The sequence below is a fragment of the Dendrobates tinctorius genome, unplaced genomic scaffold, assembly GCF_039654945.1.
Source record: "Dendrobates tinctorius isolate UK_male_01 unplaced genomic scaffold, ASM3965494v1 ptg000117l, whole genome shotgun sequence".
Classification (NCBI taxonomy): domain Eukaryota; kingdom Metazoa; phylum Chordata; class Amphibia; order Anura; family Dendrobatidae; genus Dendrobates; species Dendrobates tinctorius.
The window spans coordinates 11,746,922-11,765,059 of NW_027361785.1; the positions used below are offsets into that span (position 1 = coordinate 11,746,922).

Here is an 18,138-nt window from a genome sequence, read left to right on the forward strand (position 1 = left end):
ATCCTGGTTTGCATGGTATCCTCACCCCCCTTTCCTGGTATGCATGGTCCCCTCACCCCCCTTTCCTGATATGCATGGTCCCCTCACCCCCCAGTCCTGGTATGCATGGTCCTCTCACCCCCCAATCCTAGTATGCATGGTCCCCTCACCCCACTATCCTGGTATGCATGGTCCCCTCACCCCCCTTTCTTGGTATGCTTGGTCCTCTCACACCCCAATCCTGGTATGTATGCTCACCATCACCCCCCTTTCCTGGTATGTATGTTCCCCTCACCCCCAATCCTGGTTTGCATGGTATCCTCACCCCCCTTTCCTGATATGCATGGTCCCCTCACCCCCCAATCCTGGTATGCATGGTCCTCTTACCCCCCTTTTGGGGTATGCATGGTCCCCTCACCCCCCAGTCCTGGTATGCATGGTCCTCTCACCCCCCCAGTCCTGGTATGCATGGTCCCCTCACCCCCAATCCTGATATGCATGGTCCCCTCACCCCCCTTTCCTGGTATGCATGGTCCCCTCACCCCCCTTTCTTGGTATGCATGGTCCCCTCACCCCCCTTTCTTGGTATGCATGGTCCCCTCACCCCCCCTATCCTAGTATGCATGGTCCCCTTACCCCCCTTTCTTGGTATGCATGGTCCCCTCACCCCCCAATCCTGGTATGCATGGTCCCCTCAACCCCCAATCCTGGTAATGCAAATCATTACTGGGAACGTGAGGCCGGGCGCATGGAAAGAAGACAGGAGGCCGTCGGAAGGTGACAATAACTTTTTTTTATTTTAATTCTCTTTTTTACAGATTAAGGCCTGCGCCTGCCGCTGATTGGTCGCGGCCTGGCGGCTGCGACCAATCGGCGGCAGGCGCAGCTTACCATTATAAACAGCTGCGCCTGTCGCTGATTGGTTGCGGCCTGGCGGCCGCGACCAATTGGCGGCCCACGATTTCGGTTACAGACAGACACTATAAGGCATTTATATATATAGATGTTAAAACTTTGCATGCAATGTAAATATAATTCCGTATCCAGCATAATATATACATACCACCCCTGACCTCCTTCTCTTCAGCATAACTTTCGACTACCACATCGGCTTCTGAATCTTTTACATTACCATTCACAGTACCATCACCCTGTGCTAGATTTGCCTGTAAAAGAAGAAAGATTTGTGAAAATTAATAACTGTAGAATCTTCCATTGTTTTCACTTGAGCTATCAATTTCTCTCACTTCTATTTTAGGTGTCTTTATGGAGTGATCCACGGACAATACATTGATAAGATTCACTTCTTCGGGATCCATGGCTTTTACTGTCATATCAAAAACATTAAATGTTAGTCATTAATATTATGGCTGTTTAAGTTTGCAAGTTTAATATACAGTTGGGTCCAGAAATATTTAGACAGTGACAGAATCTTCGTGATTTATGCTCTGCATGCCACTATTTTGGATTTAAAATGAAACAACCAATATGCAATTAAAGTGTAGACTATCAGGTTTAATTAAAGGGGTTGAACAAAAATATCCTGTTAAACGTTTAGAAGTTGCAACCATTTTTCAACAAAGCCTCCTCATGTCAGCGGCTCAAAAGTAATTGGACAAATTAACTTTATCATAAATAAAATTTTCATTTTTAATATTTTGTAGAGAAACCTTTGCAGGCATTGACTTCTTGAAATCTGGAAGCCATGCATGTCACCAAACGCTGAGTTTTATCTTTTGTGATACTTTGCCAGGCCTTTAATTCAGCTGACTTTAGTTGTTGCTTTTTTGTGGGCTTTTTTGCCTTAAGTTTTGCCTTAAGCATGTGAAATGCATGCAAGATTGGGTTGAGATCTGGTGACTGACTTGGCCAATCCATAATATTCCACTTCTCTGCCTTAATAAATTCCAGGATTGCTTTCACAGTATATTTTGGGTCATTGTCCATCTGTACTATGAAGCACCGTCAAATCAAACGTGCTGAATTTGCTTTAATCCGATCCGATTGTATAGCCATGTACACTTCGGAATACAGCCTGCTTCTGTCTTCAGTCACATCATCAATAAACACAAGTTACCAAGCAAGTGCCCTTGGAAGCCATGTATGCCAGCACCATCACACTGCCTCCATCATGTTTTACAGAGGATTTGGTGTGCTTTGGATCAGGAGCTGTTCCAAGCCCTATCCCTACTTTCTTCTTCCCATCATTCTGGTACAGGTTGATCTTAGTTTCATATGTCCCATGCATGTTTTTCCAGAACTGGGCTGGCTTCTTTAGATGTTTTTGGCAAAATCTAATCTGGCCTTTCTACTTTTAAGGCTGATTAATGGCTTGTACCTTGTGGTGAACCCTATGTATTTGATCTCATGAAGTGTTCCCTTTATGGTAGACTTATATAAAGCAGCACATATGTCCTGCAAAGTGTTCTCCACTTGGGTGGATGTTGTGAATGGGTTTTTCTTCATTGTGGAAAGGATTCCGCAATCATCCACCACTGTTGTTTTTTGTGGACGTTCAGGCCTTTTTGAGTTCCCAAGATCACCAGTGCGTTCTTCTTTTGCAAAATGTGTATATATTTCTGCTATCTCTGATAGATTTCTTCTTTTTTTTCCAGCCAGATAATGGTCTGTTTCACGTCCTTTGAGAGTTCCTTTGACCGCATGTTGTGGGTTCACAGCAACAGCTTCCAAATGCAAATCCAACTCATGCAATTAGCTCCACACCTTTTACCTGCTTAATTGTTGATGCATTAACGTGGAAACAGCCTTTGATGTAATTGTCCAATTACCTTTAGTCCTTTGAAAAATAGGCAGCTACATATTGAAAAGTTGTAATTCCTAGACAGTTACTCCAACTAGGATTTGAATACCCTCAAATAAAAGCTGAGTCTGCAATTTACGCCCATATTAATTATATAAAATTATATCTTCAATATATTTTGGCAAACATTTAAAATACCAAAATTTGTCCCACTGTCCAAATATTTCTGGACCTATATTTATACTCCTCAACAGTGACGCTACAATACCAGAAAAGCAAAAGTCATGGAATTATAGAGTTCACTAAATAGAAAGACTTGTTAATAATATGCAAGTGATGAAAAATGGATATTATACAAAACAAAAAAATGGAAACACTTTTCAAAACACCTAAATGTATTCATCATTGAGTATGAGCGGCACACTTAGAAATATATGCACTTACAAAACTTGACATGCCATCAATGAGGTTATTTATGGTTGTCTGAGGAATGTTCTGCCACCTGAATGCATTTGGGCATAGAAATCATCAAGATCCACTGCTGGCAGCTCCCTTTAAAATTACCGACCAATGATGCCCCAAATGTTCTTGGTGGGAGGCCTATTTCAACATATGTATTTTAAAGGTAGGTTCTCACAATGCAGCTTGATGCATTTTTTTTTTTTACCACAGACTTTCAAACTCACAGTGTCACCTCAGCTAATACTAGGTGGCAACCTAGGAAACCTTTTTTTTGGCATTACATGCCTTGAACTCTTAAATTCAGTTTAAAAACTTCTGCACATCCTCTGTTGTGATAATTGCTGCATTGCTGGCTTACAGGTGAATGTTAAATACTCTCGACTATGCATCTCAAACAGCACTGTAATGGGCCATCTGTACTGTAACCAGATGTGACAGGGTCATGCTGCACTAGTGAGGAATTTTCCCTGACATCATTTGTTAGTTAGGTTAACCTGCTTTACTTTCACCCATTATTCGCTAACACCACACTGAGGAATTGGACAGATGCTCTATTTTCTATATCAGAATAAAAATGGCTAGGTTAATGGACAGTGTGAGTGCCTCTGTCTTTATCCACTTTTCCTTTTACAAGCTCATCTCATGTAATATCATATACCCTCGGGTACAACAGACCTGTTGATTTGGCTATATCATTCATTGGTGTGGTTTTGAAATGATCTTGAATAAAAGCTAAATTTTACCACTGTCTACTTTGAAATAACTATTGTTATGTTACCTTGATGTACATTCCGTTGAGTGTCGTCAATCAGTTTTTCAGAACATTGCGCAGTCTCCTTAATTATATTCTGTAAAAAATGATTTTTCTTTTGTTAAAGAAAGTTCTTTTTCAAGCAATTTAGAAGAGAGAGTACAAAGTCGCCATATGCATGTTTCTTCAATGTCTTTTGTATTGCATATCCATATGTCCTAAAAATGCAGAATGATTTTAACACTTAATGAGGTGGTCTGCTTTAAACAATCCATTTTATTTTCGAGAGGCACCAAAAAATATCCTGAGTTGTCAGGGTGTCTAGCTATCTAATCCATCAGTGATTACCTATAATCTACAGAAGACCTGTCAGCAAGTAATCAGCTCCCCAACAGCATATAGACAGAGGAAATCAAATAGGGTTATCCAGGATTTTGGTTATTTCTTCCTATGGGGCTAAGAAATAACAGGCAGGTAGTTATATTCTCTGCCCTGCGATGATCTCTGGCAGTTTAGGCAGTGGCTCTCCAGCTTCATTTCATCTCATCAGTAGAGGAGCACCTACTCTACCAGTCTGCTCTGCCATCGGGTCGTCACTACCAACGTCATGTTGATTGGCTCTATGTAGAAAGGCAGCAAGGAGCCGGCTGTCAATCAGGGTGATATTGGGCAGTGACCCTCTGTCAGTAAAGCAAAAGAGATGTCACTCAACGACAGAGCAGAGTAGGGCAGAGAAGAAGTTGCTCTGTCGACAATACATCTTAGTCCCCTGACGAAGGCAAAGGCTGAAACGTGCGTTGGGGTGGACGCGTACACCTCCCTGGACCACCTCTAGTAGCTGAGCCTTTTTGGATACACAGGTAACGCTGTCCATATGCCCACATATTGCACCAGCACATTAGCAATCATTTATGGATATGGGGTGGACACCTGCACTAGTAGTCGTTACCTATGAGACTTGGCTCTTTTTCTAGCATTGAGATTTTCTCCTCTGTGAGATATATACATATATATACACTACATAGCTCTTGTGGGTTTTTTTCCAGTGGGGTGTTCCGTCCTTCATTTTATAGCAGCATATTTTGCACATTTGTTCCATTATTCCCTCATGATTTTTTCCCCTGTGTTTTTCTGTATATGACTTTGTTTATGAACTTTTAATAATAAAATATTTGCATTATTTATGAACATTTTGGACTAGTACACTTTTTTTGGCTTCTTTTGGTATCATCTTAGTCCCATAGCAAAAGATACAGTAGCCAAAGTCCCGGATATTTAAACATTATTTAGTGCTAAAAAGCTTTCATTAGCCACTATTCACTCTAATTTTCGAAGGTACTGTAAGTAGAACCCTACCTCTATTCACTACAATACTCTTGTTGGATATTTGAAAATGGCCTTCAGAATCAGGCATTTATGAGAAGACACTCTATGTGGTGTATAGCTATAGACATTTAAAATTATACATCCATCTAAATATGGTAACTGGAAACAGTCGGACAGGGGGAGCAAAAATAATAGGAATGATTATGTTTGCAGAAGAGCTCTCTTAGCACTTATGGCAAAGTTCTAGTAAAGTTATTAATAGGCCAATCACCTGGTGGAGTGTCTTTTGGTCTCCATGAGGCCAATATGTATCAGTACGCCTTTTATGCTGTATGGAATAGTACGGCAGATTACTGTATTCAATAAAAAGGCATCCATTAATAATACATTGGCAATGGATGCCACTGTATGCCATGCATTTTTCCTTATTTGATAACTTATAGAAATACTCTATGTCTATGGGTCGCCCTCCCAGGGCTGTGGGGTACTCGGTACCGGACTGGTGTCAGCGGGATGTGTCATAGCAGCGGTGACCCGGTCCGTGGCCCTGGGCGCCCAATTAATAGGGGAAGTTTGAATGGTGGAATGTAGTTAATGGAATAGTTCATAACGCCACCTGTGGTGTTCGGCAAGTGAGATGTTAAGCCGACGCTGCATGCATATCCTCTGGGACTGGTGGTGTGGTGCAGTCAAGATGGTGTAGCTCCCCACAGGTGGAGCTGTAGTCCCAGGGCAGTGTAGATGTAGGGTTAGAGGAGAGGCACAGGCGGTGTAGAAGCTGGTACCCCGATGTAGTAGTACAGGGTGTGTTAGAGCAGGAATAATTGGAGGACACCAGGGCATGTAGTTCCAAAGCTTTACTCACAGTCTGTAGTACACACAGGTGCCTGCCTCCTTGCTGTGTCCTCTGGGTCAGGGACTCAGTCAACCTCCAGGTCCGATGGAATGCTCCCTTCCAACACTCCGCCAACATGTGCCTTTCTGAATGTCTCCTCTTATAGCGCCTTTGGTGTGAAGTACTCCTAGTACTGAGTTACACTGGAGTTCCTCCTGACAGATGTTCCCAAGAACCATACTTGTACGGCAGACAGCTGTAGCCTGCTTCGGGGACTCCTTACTCCTGAGTCCCGGCTCACTATCCAAGTTGCTGTTGTGCCCCCAAGTCTTAGATGGGAGTAGTGCATTTACAGCTCACTACTCCACCGGTGTCTGTTGTAGGACCATTAGTATCCATACAACCACGGGGACCAGGCCCTGCGCTTAGAACTTCTAGGCAGGGTTCTCTCCTAACCCACGTCCTCTGTTCCCTTTTACTCCTTCGTTCCGTACTAGTCTCTCCTTCTTATGGAAGATCAGGTTTTTGTTCAATGTCTTTCTCCTTCTTTCCTTTCCCATGCCAGCAGACCCAGGTCACTGAGGTCTTCTGCAGCACCTCCTTCCTCCATCCCTCTCCCAGGGATCTTCTCTCCTCACTCTCTCCCACTGACTGACTGACGTGAAATCCTAAACCTTCCTGCTCTTTTATGTATTCTAACTCCACCCGCCTCCCAGCACGTTTCGTGTTCCAAGCAGGGAGCCACCAAAGGTGCCTTGCTACACTCCAAGCAGGGAGCCGCAATGTGGCTTTGCTGAACTACTGTGTTGTGTGGGATGCAGGTGTTGGAGCGTGGTCAGGAGCCTCCAACCTACCTGGATGGTGGGGTACCACACCTCAGGAGGAGGTGCAGTACCTCTGTGGCAACTGAATCCTCAGGGGCGCCACATTCCCCCCCGTTAAACACAGCATGTCTGCAGGCTGCAAGTCAAACAGAGTTAACAATACAGGAACATACAATTTTTTATATTGCTGAATAAACATTTCTTATACTAATCTTCTCAATATGAGAGGCACTCATCTTTGAACGTTGCAAACAATTCTTAGTTAACTATCTAAAGTCTTAATTCAAAAGTGCAAGTTTCATCATCTTTCCTTTTTCACATTTTCTACCTTTCTGTCATTAGCTTAAAGTGATAACTAGAGTTGAGCGAAACGGGTCAATAAATTTCAAAAGTCGCCAACTTTTGGCAAAGTCGGGTTTCATGAAACGAAACCCGACCCTAGGATGAGGTTGGCCACGAGGTCGGCGACTTAAGCGCCAAAGTCGCGTTTCACAAGTTTGTTTTGCGCTCTTTTTCAGCCAATCAGGATCCACGGACACTGTGGGCAACGTGATGACATAGGCAGGGGTCACCACCATCTTTCAGAAGGGCATGCAAGTGATTGGCTTGCTTTGGTGGGCGACACAGGGGGTATAAAAGGGCATGCACGCCGACCGCCATGTTACTCATGCTGATCTCAGAATAGGGAGAGCTGCTGCTGCTGCTGATTTTGTAGGGAGAGAGCGTTAGGCAGGGAAGAAGACATCAAAAACTGCTTCTGCTGCTAGCGATTTTGCCTGTACAACACACCAGTCACTGTGTGTGCAGTGCAAGTGGAGGCTATATTTTGCTGGATCAGCGGTGTTGGTTGTTAGGCTGCCTTCTAAGGCTTCCTGACGGCTGCATTGCTGTTTACCCACTGCTCTGCAAACTGCTTTTTTAAAAGCAATCCCAATTTTTTTTTTGTCCTGGTGAGGTACTGAGCATGCATTTTTTCACACCATACAGCGGTGCACACTCCTCACACAGTACCGTGTAACGGCTGTTATCACAGCCACAGTGAAGCTATCTGTGTGTCACTCTGTAAGGATAAGTCGAGGACTTGTTCCGTTCTTACAGACCTGCACCTTCTAGTTTTGTCTAGTTTTCAAACAGTTAAATATATTTGCTGTTTGATCACATTCAAAACTATAGAGAGACAGCGTGTGTCAGTCCGTATACTTAAAAAACACGGAGCTTGACAATTTTACGTACACCGGACAGTCGTGTACGTGCACACTCCTCTCTCAGTACCGTGTAACGGCTGTTATCACGGCCACAGTGAAGCTATCTGTGTGTCACTCTGTAAGGATAAGTCGAGGACATGTTCCATTCTTACAGACCTGCACCTTCTAGTTTTGTCTAGTTTTCAAACAGTTAAATATATTTGCTGTTTGATCACATTCAAAACTATAGAGAGACAGCGTGTGTCAGTCCGTATACTTAAAAAACACGGAGCTTGACAATTTTACGTACACCGGACAGTCGTGTACGTGCACGCTCCTCTCTCAGTACCGTGTAACGGCTGTTATTACGGCCACAGTGAAGCTATCTGTGTGTCGCTCTGTAAGGATAAGTCGAGGACTTGTTCCGTTCTTACAGACCTACACTCTAGGGAGATTCCTATTCTGCCCAATTCTATATACACCTTGTAGTTTGTCATACACTAGCCAATTTCTGCCGGTGACATAGCGCTGTGATATTCACTGGGCCTCACACAATCCAAAAGTGTCCAGTGTCCACAAGTGTGTGCTGAAATTCAAAATCTCCGTTATCCTCTAGTCACATTTTTCACACCTGCGACATCAAGCCTGTGACATAGCGCTGTGATATTCAGTGGGCCTCACACAATCCAAAAGTGTCCAGTGTCCACAAGTGTGTGCAGAAATTCAAAATCTCCGTTATCCTCTAGTGACATTTTTCACACCTGCGACATCGAGCCTGTGACATAGTGCTGTGATATTCAGTGGGCCTCACACAATCCAAAAGTGTCCAGTGTCCACAAGTGTGTGCAGAAATTCAAAATCTCCGCTATCCTCTAGTGACATTTTTCACACCTGCGACATCGAGCCTGTGACATAGCGCTGTGATATTCAGTGGGCCTCACACAATCCAAAAGTGGCCAGTGTCACAAGTGTGTGCAGAAATTCAAAATCTCCGTTATCCTCTAGTGACATTTTTCACACCTGCGATATCGAGCCTGTGACATAGCGCTGTGATATTCAGTGGGCCTCACACAATCCAAAAGTGTCCAGTGTCCACAAGTGTGTGCAGAAATTCAAAATCTCTGTTATCCTCTAGTGACATTTTTCACACCTGCGACATCGAGCCTGTGACATAGCGCTTTGATATTCAGTGGGCCTCACACAATCCAAAAGTGTCCAGTGTCCACAAGTGTGTGCAGAAATTCAAAATCTCTGTTATCCTCTAGTGACATTTTTCACACCTGCGACATCGAGCCTGTGACATAGCGCTGTGATATTCAGTGGGCCTCACACAATCCAAAAGTGTCCAGTGTCCACAAGTGTGTGCAGAAATTCAAAATCTCTGTTATCCTCTAGTGACATTTTTCACACCTGCGACATCGAGCCTGTGACATAGCGCTGTGATATTCAGTGGGCCTCACACAATCCAAAAGTGTCCAGTGTCCACAAGTGTGTGCAGAAATTCAAAATCTCCCCTGTCCTATAGACACCTTGTACCTTGTTTTACATTACTATATAGTTTGTTGGATTTTGTCTACATTTCTACCAAAAATAAGGAAGGCTGGTGGAAGAGGCCGTGGAATTGGGCGGGGGTTGGCAGCTGGTAATGATGGTGTTGGTGGTGGATCTGATGGTAGTGGCAAAAGCAAAATAGGACCGAATGCAGGAGGTGTTGAGCCTGCGTCATCGTCTGGCTCCACAAGGCTTCGAAGGCTTAGTTTTCTAGGAGTTGGCAAACCGCTTTTAAAGCCAGAGCTTCAGGAAAAAGTTTTGTCTTACATTGCTGACTCAGCCTCCAGCTCTATCGCCTCCTCTTCTGAAGTTGTAAAAAATAAAAGCACTGAGTCGTCAGTGGAGGCTCATGTTCAAGAACCATACCTTTCCTTGTGTCCTTCACCCCAACCAAGATTGAAGGATGACGCAGGCCATACTAATGATTACTCCATGGAGCTGTTTTCACATACCATGCCTGGATTATCAAGTGAAATGGTGAATTACCCAAGCCAAGATGAATCTGACATGGAGTGCACTGATGCACAGCCACTGATAGATGATTCTGTTGGTACATTCACTCAGAGCACTACATTGTCCTCGCAGTGTACAGAGCCAAATTTCTGACCCTGATGAGACTCAGGTGCCCCTTCCCGCACACTATACCACCATACACGGTGACACAGAGGAAGGTGCACATGACATTGAAGAGGAGGTGATGGATGACCCAGTTGTTGACCCAGATTGGCATCCATTGGGGGAAGAGGGTGCTGCTTCCAATAGCTCAGATGAGGAGGAGGAGCATCCACAGCAGACATCGACATCGCAACAGCTGTTATCTGGCAGGCCCGGAGCACTCCAAAGACAGGTTCCAAAAATCAAAAGAGTTGCTGGACAGCTTGTCCAGAGGGTCAAAATATCACAGCGTGCTAGGCCACAAAATGTCTGCCAAAGTAGGAAGTGTGCAGCATGGCACTTTTTTGAACAAAATCCTCATGATCAGGCCAAGGTTATCTGTAAGAAGAGCGCAAAGACCTTTAGCCGAGGGAAAAATCTGAAAAATTTGAATACCAGTTGCATGCTTAGACATTTAACCAGCATGCACTTGCAAGCGTGGACACAACACCAAACCTCAAGTACCACATGTGCAACTGATCACAAAGAAGGTAGTCAGCAATGCTACCTTGTTTCCCCCACTGTAAGCCCACCGGTTAGCACAGCAGCAAATGTTGAGGTGTCGTTGCAAGGCCACAGCAGTCAGGGAATCCCACTCTTATATCAACAAAAGACTGAATCTAGGCCATCAGAAAGAACACCAACTCCATCACCATCATCAACCCTCTCTCAGTCCACCCTGTCCACTGCTACTTCCACCATATGCAGCTCTCAAGTCCAGCTCACCCTCCCAGACACTATGAGTAGGTCAAGAAAGTACACAGTCTCTCATCCGCGTACACTGGGTTTGAACGCCCACATTGCCAAACTAATCTCGTTAGAGATGATGCCCTATCGGTTGGTGGAAAGCGCAGCTTTCCGCGAACTCATGGCCTATGCAGTACCATGCTATGACCTACCCAGTCGCCACTTCTTCTCTCGCAAAGCCATCCCAGCCCTCCACCATCATGTGAAAGACCGCATTGTCCATGCACTCAAGCAGTCAGTGAGTGGAAAGGTGCACCTCACAACTGATGCATGGTCCAGTCGGCATGGCCAGGGTCGTTACGTGTCCATCACTGCGCACTGAGTTAATGTGGTGGATGCAGGGTCCACAGGGGACAGCGGTGGTGGGACAGTGCTGCCTAGCCCACGGTATAGGAAACAGTTGACTGTAGGCGTTCGACCTTCCTCCTCCTCCTCCAGAAGCGAAAGCTCGTCCACAGAGCGCAGTCGTACGAGCACTCCATCTGCAGCTGCCACTGTTGCACACGAGGTGTCCCCCTATCGAGCAGCTAGTGGAAAGCGTCTGCAGGCTGTGTTGCAGATGATGTGTTTGGGCGACAGACACACTGCCGAGGTGCTGGCCGAGTACTTTCAACGACAAACTGAGTCATGGCTGGGCAGTGTACATCTTGAGGCAGGCAAGGTAGTTAGTGATAACGGCCGTAATTTTGTGGCAGCCATAGCCCTTTCAAAACTCAGCCACATACCTTGCTTGGCTCACACCTTGAACCTGGTGGGGCAGTGCTTCCTCAATAATTATCCGGAGTTAACAGCCCTGCTCCAGAAGGTGCGAAGACTGTGCGCGCACATCCGCCGGTCGCCTGTACACTCCATTCGTATGCAGAAGCTGCAGGTATTGCTCCACCTTCCCAACCACCGCCTCATTATCGACATTGCAACAAGGTGGAACTCCACCCTGCACATGGCTGAGAGGATGTGCGAGCAGAGGCAGGCCATAATGCATTTGTGGGAGGATACACGGCCAGGCACTTTGAGAGCAGACATGGAGTTGACAGGCGTGCAGTGGTCGAAGCTGAAAGACCTCTGTAAGGTCCTTCAGTGTTTTGAGGAATGCACACGGCTGGTAAGCGCAGACAACGCCATCCTAAGCATGAGCATCCCACTTATGCGTCTGCTCATGCAAACTTTGACGCACCTTAAGGAGCAGGCGTCTGCAGCCAATGTTAACGAGGAGGAAGAGGTGGAGGGAATCCTTGATGACATTCAGCCATTGTCTGCTCAGGGACCTCTCCTGGACGAGGTGGAGGAAGAAGAGGAGGAGGAGGATGATGATGGGGATGATTACTTAGGGGAGGAGGATGCATCTCGTGGGGCAAGTGAAAATGTTGGCGTGGCAAGGTCTGGTACAGGGTTTGTGCGTGACTGGAGGGATGTGGATTTGCCAGAAAGTGCTCCTCCACCCAGCACTCGCAGTGCATCATTGACACCGGGAACATTGGCCCACATGTCAGATTATGCCTTTCAGATCTTAAAAAGGGACCCACGCATTGCCAAAATGATGAACGATGACGACTACTGGTTGGCCAGCATCCTGGATCCACGCTATAAAGGCAAATTACAAAACATCATGCCACAGGAGAACCTTGACCTAATATTGGCTACTAAACAAGCAATTCTGGTTAACTGGTTGGTTGAGGCATTCCCAGCACACAGCAGCGGTGATGGTTCTCACACGAGCCATACGGGCCGGGGGCAGCTTGGCAGAGGTGTTCGTGGTGCACACAGCAGAAGTGGCGTTGGAGACAGGGGTTTCATGACAATGTTGTGGACTGATTTTTCACGGACCGCTCACACAACTGGTAATACTGCATCGATGGAAAGTGACAGGAGACAGCAGTTGTCAACTATGGTTAACAATTACTTTTCCTCCCATATCGATGTTCTCCCGCACAGGTCATTCCCCTTTGACTATTGGGCCGCTAAACTGGACACCTGGCCTGAATTGGCACAATATGCCTTACAGGAGCTCGCTTGCCCAGCTGCAAGTGTGCTATCGGAAAGTCTTCAGTGCAGCTGGATCAATCCTGACAGAAAAAAGGACCCGTCTGTCAACCCAAAATGTGGATGATCTAACCTTCATTAAAATGAACCATGCATGGGTTTCCAAGGATTTTGTCCCACCTTCCCTTGATGACACATAGGTTGCCAGAAAAATGGCTTGCTTTAGTCCTCCTCCTATTCCGCGAACTTGACCTATTTCGCCTTTTGCAGCAGCTTAATGACCCACATCTACATATGCCACTTTGTAAACCTCCCTAAGTGGGTGGCCCCCCCATGGCCGGGGTCACCACCTAGCCACAAAACCGTGCGAGTGCCGTTGCCCTGGACAGGTGGGTAGGCCGACTCTTGGGCTCGGGCACTGGCATAGGGTCCCTCATAGTGCAATCAAGTGTCTCTGACAGTGGTGGTGCACACCCGCTGTCAGACACACCGCCGTACTATGAGGGGCCCAGTGCCAGTACCGACGCCCACGAGTGTGCCCCCCTTGCTTGGGCAGGGCCCCAGCATTTGCAATGTTTACCTCTCCCTGCTCCTCCGCTGTGTAGTCTGGGCTGTCAAATCCTTCACTGGGACTGCCACTACAAATTGATTGAACTGAAAGATGATGGTTAAGATGTAGCTATGCCCTGTCCTGCTGGCCGGGCTCTAGCTCCAGATGATCAGTGTCTTCCATTTCTTATGGACGTCGACTCACAATTACATGCAGTGGTGGTTTATCATCAGCTTTCACAGTTTTCCTACTCACAAACGTGTGACATTCCGGCGCACATTTCAAAATGTGCCCTCTCATGCCAATCAAATAGAATCGCCTACGGCCTGTGACTTCTGTCTTTTGCACTCCAAAGTTACGTGACAGATCATGATAGCCAGTGAGCACCATGTTTACATCGCTCCCTGTGATAAAAATTGGATTGAGATGAGTAACAGTGATGGAATCAACGGAAGTGCGATACAGCAAGACTTTATTCACAAAAAAATGTTTTCACTGTCTCAACACACAAATTAATTGAGGGTCAGCATCGCCTATGAGAATTGTGACGGAAGTTTTTCCCGTGAATAATAATTCCTAGATTTTTGCAATCAATAGCCTTTATGTCACTAATTGTATGCATCTCATTTCCTATTGCGGAGAGGCTGGACTGTATTACTGAGACAGAAATATATATGAAGATTTAAAAATAACACCAAAAGTATATAGTTGTGTACGCCTCAAATGCATTTTCTTTTTTCCACTTTTTAGATTGCTGTGTAATCCATACTGAGAACACGGAGATTTTACATGTTTAAACTATGCTATATATACCTGCTATCCAGTGAAAAAGTACCCTTTCTCAACTTTGTACAATCTGGTCAAATCCATACTGGGCCTGAGAACATCTGAGTCTGCCTCCTGATCTATAGACATATATTTTTAATGTGTAAACTAGGCTACATATATACGTGTTATCTGGTGAAACTGTACCCTTTATCAACTTTCCACCATACTGGGCCTGAGAACGGCTGCCGAGCTGTTAAGCAAGCTACAGCACCTGTGGTTTGGACACGTAATTTTTTCAGGAATGACGGTTGGGCCTAACTCCGGAATTGCGGTTGACCTGAACTTACTGGGAAATCATCGTTCGCGGGGAATAATCTGAATCCCAGATCCCTATCACTAATGGAGTTCAGCAGGTTATCTGCACCTGTAAGCGACAAAAGCTGGTCCTTTCAGTGTAGCGTGCATGCAGCCCCGGACATGTACTGGAATGCTAGATCTGTTATTGCTCGATCTCACGTGCCACAGCCTCGCGTATCCCTCTAGTAAGCTTGACGCGTACCGCGGGGCCATGCCGGAGTCTCGGTCGTTAACGGAATAAAGCTGAGAAATCGCTAGCACAACTACAAACGGACATACCACACCACACACAGAATCGACAAAGCTTGCAATCTGTCCATCTTTTCTGTAGCTTGTATGGTAGTGGTTTCCCGGGTGCAGTCCAATTAAGCCACAGGCTCCACTCCTGGTGGTGCCCTTTTGGACATTCCTTTAAGGTTCAGCTTTGCAATCATACTGCCCCCGGAAACCAAAAACTTTGCCTTCAGGGACGCTGTTTGGAGGTTCGTGGGAATAACGCCGTCCGATCAGCAGTCGGCATATAGGTCACCCTCCCAGGGCTGTGGGGTACTCGGTACCGGGCCGGTGTCAGTGGGATGTGTCACAGCAGCGGTGACCCGGACGGTGTCCCTGGGCGCCCATGTAAATGGCGTGGTATAATGGTAAAGAGTTTATATAGATAGTTTGACGCCACCTGTGGTGTTCGGCAACATAGATGTTAGGCCGACGCTGCATGCAGATCCTCTGGGACTGATGGTGTTGTGCAGAAAAGATGGTGAAGCTCCCCACAGGTGGAGCTGGAGTCCCAGGGAAGTGTAGATGTAGTGATGGGGAAAGGCACAGGCGGTGTAGGTGCTGGTACCCAGATGTAGCGGTGCTGGAATAACTGTAGGACACCAGAGCATGCAGTTCCAGAGCTTTACTCACAGTCTGCAGGTTACACAGATGCCTGCCTCCGTGCTGTGTCCTCCGGGTCAGGACCTCTGCCAACCTCCGGGACCAGAATGGAAAGCTCCCTTCCAACACTCCGCCAACATGTACCTTCCTGAACGTCTCCTTTCTAGCGCTTGTGGGGGAAGCACTCACAGGACCGTGGTTCACTGAAACGCATCCTGTCTAACAGATGTTCCTCAGACTTTACTTGTATGGCAGACAGCTGTAGCCTTTTCCTTCTGCCTCGCACACGTCAATGCTGGGGCCTCCGAGCCTTAGTTGGGTACAGAGCATTTATAGCTGCTACTTCCCCCGGTTTCTGCTGCAGGAACGTCAGTGTCCCTACAAACTCGGAGACCGGAATCCGGACCATGCGCTCCAGCTAGGAGTGAGCCTTAACTCTGCTCATCCTCCAGCTCCCCTTCTCACGTCCACACACTTCCCCTTCCCTGCACAGAGTGCCCTAACTTACCTCCTCCCGACCACAGAGAGCAGCTCCTCAGCAGTCAGGTTCAGAGGTCTCCCTGCTGGCCTGGAGTGGGAAATGTGTTGTGTGTTGGTTTCACTGCTAGAGAGATCCTTCGTTGCTCCCAAGCTTGACAACACACTCCCTAGGAGGAAGGCAATGCCACAGTGGCGACCGTACTCTTGGGGACGCCACAAGTGCACTGAGGCCCAGCCACTGCTGGATGATGCTGCTGGTACATTGACCCAGACCACTACATTCCCCTCGCACTCTACACAGCCAGAATCTGACCCAGAGGAAACTCAGGTTCCCCTTCCCACATACTATACCACCTTACACAGTGACAAAGAGGAAGGTGCAGATGAAAGTGCAGGTTTCTTGAGCAGGTGGGGGGGCATACTCATGGGCGATGGCACTGGCACAGGGCACCGCATAGTACGCAAAAGTGTCTCTGCCGGTGGGAGGGCCTAAACAGCCAAGTGCATTGAGATGGAAGATGGGGACGACAAGGAGTTCAGAGTAGTGCAGGGATTCCCTAGCAAGGAGACTTATGTAATTGTTTTCAATGTTGGGACAGCAATTTTTGGGGAGCACTATACTCTGGTGAATGATATATGGGGCCCACCATACACTGGAGCATTCCAAAGGTGGACATCAGACACTGGAGCAGCATTTACAGGGCCCATTATACACTAGAGCAGTAGAAATGGGGCCCATTATATATGGAGCATTATTTGGGCCCATAAGACAGTGGAGCTTCATCCATTGGGACCAACATATACTGTAGCATTATGTGGAGCTCATCATATACGGTTTGAAACATTATATGGGAATAATGATTCCGTATGGAGAAATATATGGGCCTCATTACTCTGTATAGCGCACTAAGCGCTGGCCATAATACTGTATGGAGTTATATACTGTCCGTTTTTGGAGGTATTGGAGAATTTAAAATGGATATCAGTCATGAGATGTAAGAAGTCAAGTATTTTTCATTGTACTATACTGCTATTTCTCTGCCGTATCGGAGCATCATGAGTTGTGGTATGTGTTAAAGGGGCGCTCTTTGGCCCTGGGCCCACGAAAACCTGGAGCCAGCCCTCCCCCCCACAACTGTAGCCAAATAACCCCCATTTTTCAGTGCGTAACTAGTATTATGAAGTTAATTAAGGTTGACAAGCTTCAGTAACAAGAATTTATGCTTTTGGCATTCGAATGGGCACTGTTGGTGTGTTTCCTGTCCTCTCACTGCCGACTTTAATTCTCCATTGACTTACATTGGGTTTCGTGTTTCGGGACGACCCCGACTTTTCCCTATAGTCGGCCGATTTTGCTCGACCCGACTTTTGGAAAAGTCGGATTTCATGAAACGAAACTCGACCCTAAAAAACCAAAAGTCGCTCAACACTAGTGATAACCGCTGATACCTGGTTCATCACCTACATTTCCCAAATCTTCTGTCATGATCACGTGTGTCTGGACGCAGATGTTTCCGCAAGGCGAACCCATGTGACACACGTGACCCTGGATACACCGCCTCCAGTGGGGCGCATTTAAATAATAAAACGTGCAGGTGGATACGCCGCCTCCACCTGGCGAATTTAGGTATTACACGTTATACATACAATAATCAAATAATAAAGGGGGAACCTGGGAAACTTTAACAATGGTGGGCCCTGCGATAGGGAATGGGGACATGGAGACCTCCTAAGCTCCCCTGAGCCAGTGTCCCTGCACTCCTTACATTCCCTAAACAGGCTCCGCACCTGTCGCCGCACGCGTACCTTAACGCCCTTGCTCACCCTGACCCTAAACCCTCACTAGGGAATGGGTCGGTGCGGAGACTAATCCCACCACTGCACTAATAACACACATGAGGAAAGAGACAATACAGGGGAAACACCACTTAGCTTTGCTCTGTTGCGTGCGCTCCCAGCAACAGAGCCCTCCACCTGAGTGCATCTTCTCCTCCACCCGGATCCATCACCATAACAGGATCCTTCACCTTAGTGCAGCCTTGGAGCATAGTCC

General features: G+C 46.5%; 1 protein-coding gene across 1 annotated transcript in view; it reads right to left on the reverse strand.

Annotated features, from left to right (window-relative positions):
* The window catches only part of LOC141101443 (ATP-binding cassette sub-family C member 5-like), a 206,767-nt gene that overhangs the window by 75,954 nt on the left and 112,675 nt on the right, over nucleotides 1-18,138 (reverse strand). The window contains exons 15-17 of the mRNA XM_073590542.1: nucleotides 3,981-4,050; nucleotides 1,227-1,306; nucleotides 1,043-1,145 (exon numbers count right to left, since the gene is read on the reverse strand). Of these exons, the coding sequence (XP_073446643.1) occupies nucleotides 1,043-1,145; nucleotides 1,227-1,306; nucleotides 3,981-4,050 (253 nt within the window). The remainder of the gene's footprint in view (nucleotides 1-1,042; nucleotides 1,146-1,226; nucleotides 1,307-3,980; nucleotides 4,051-18,138) is intronic.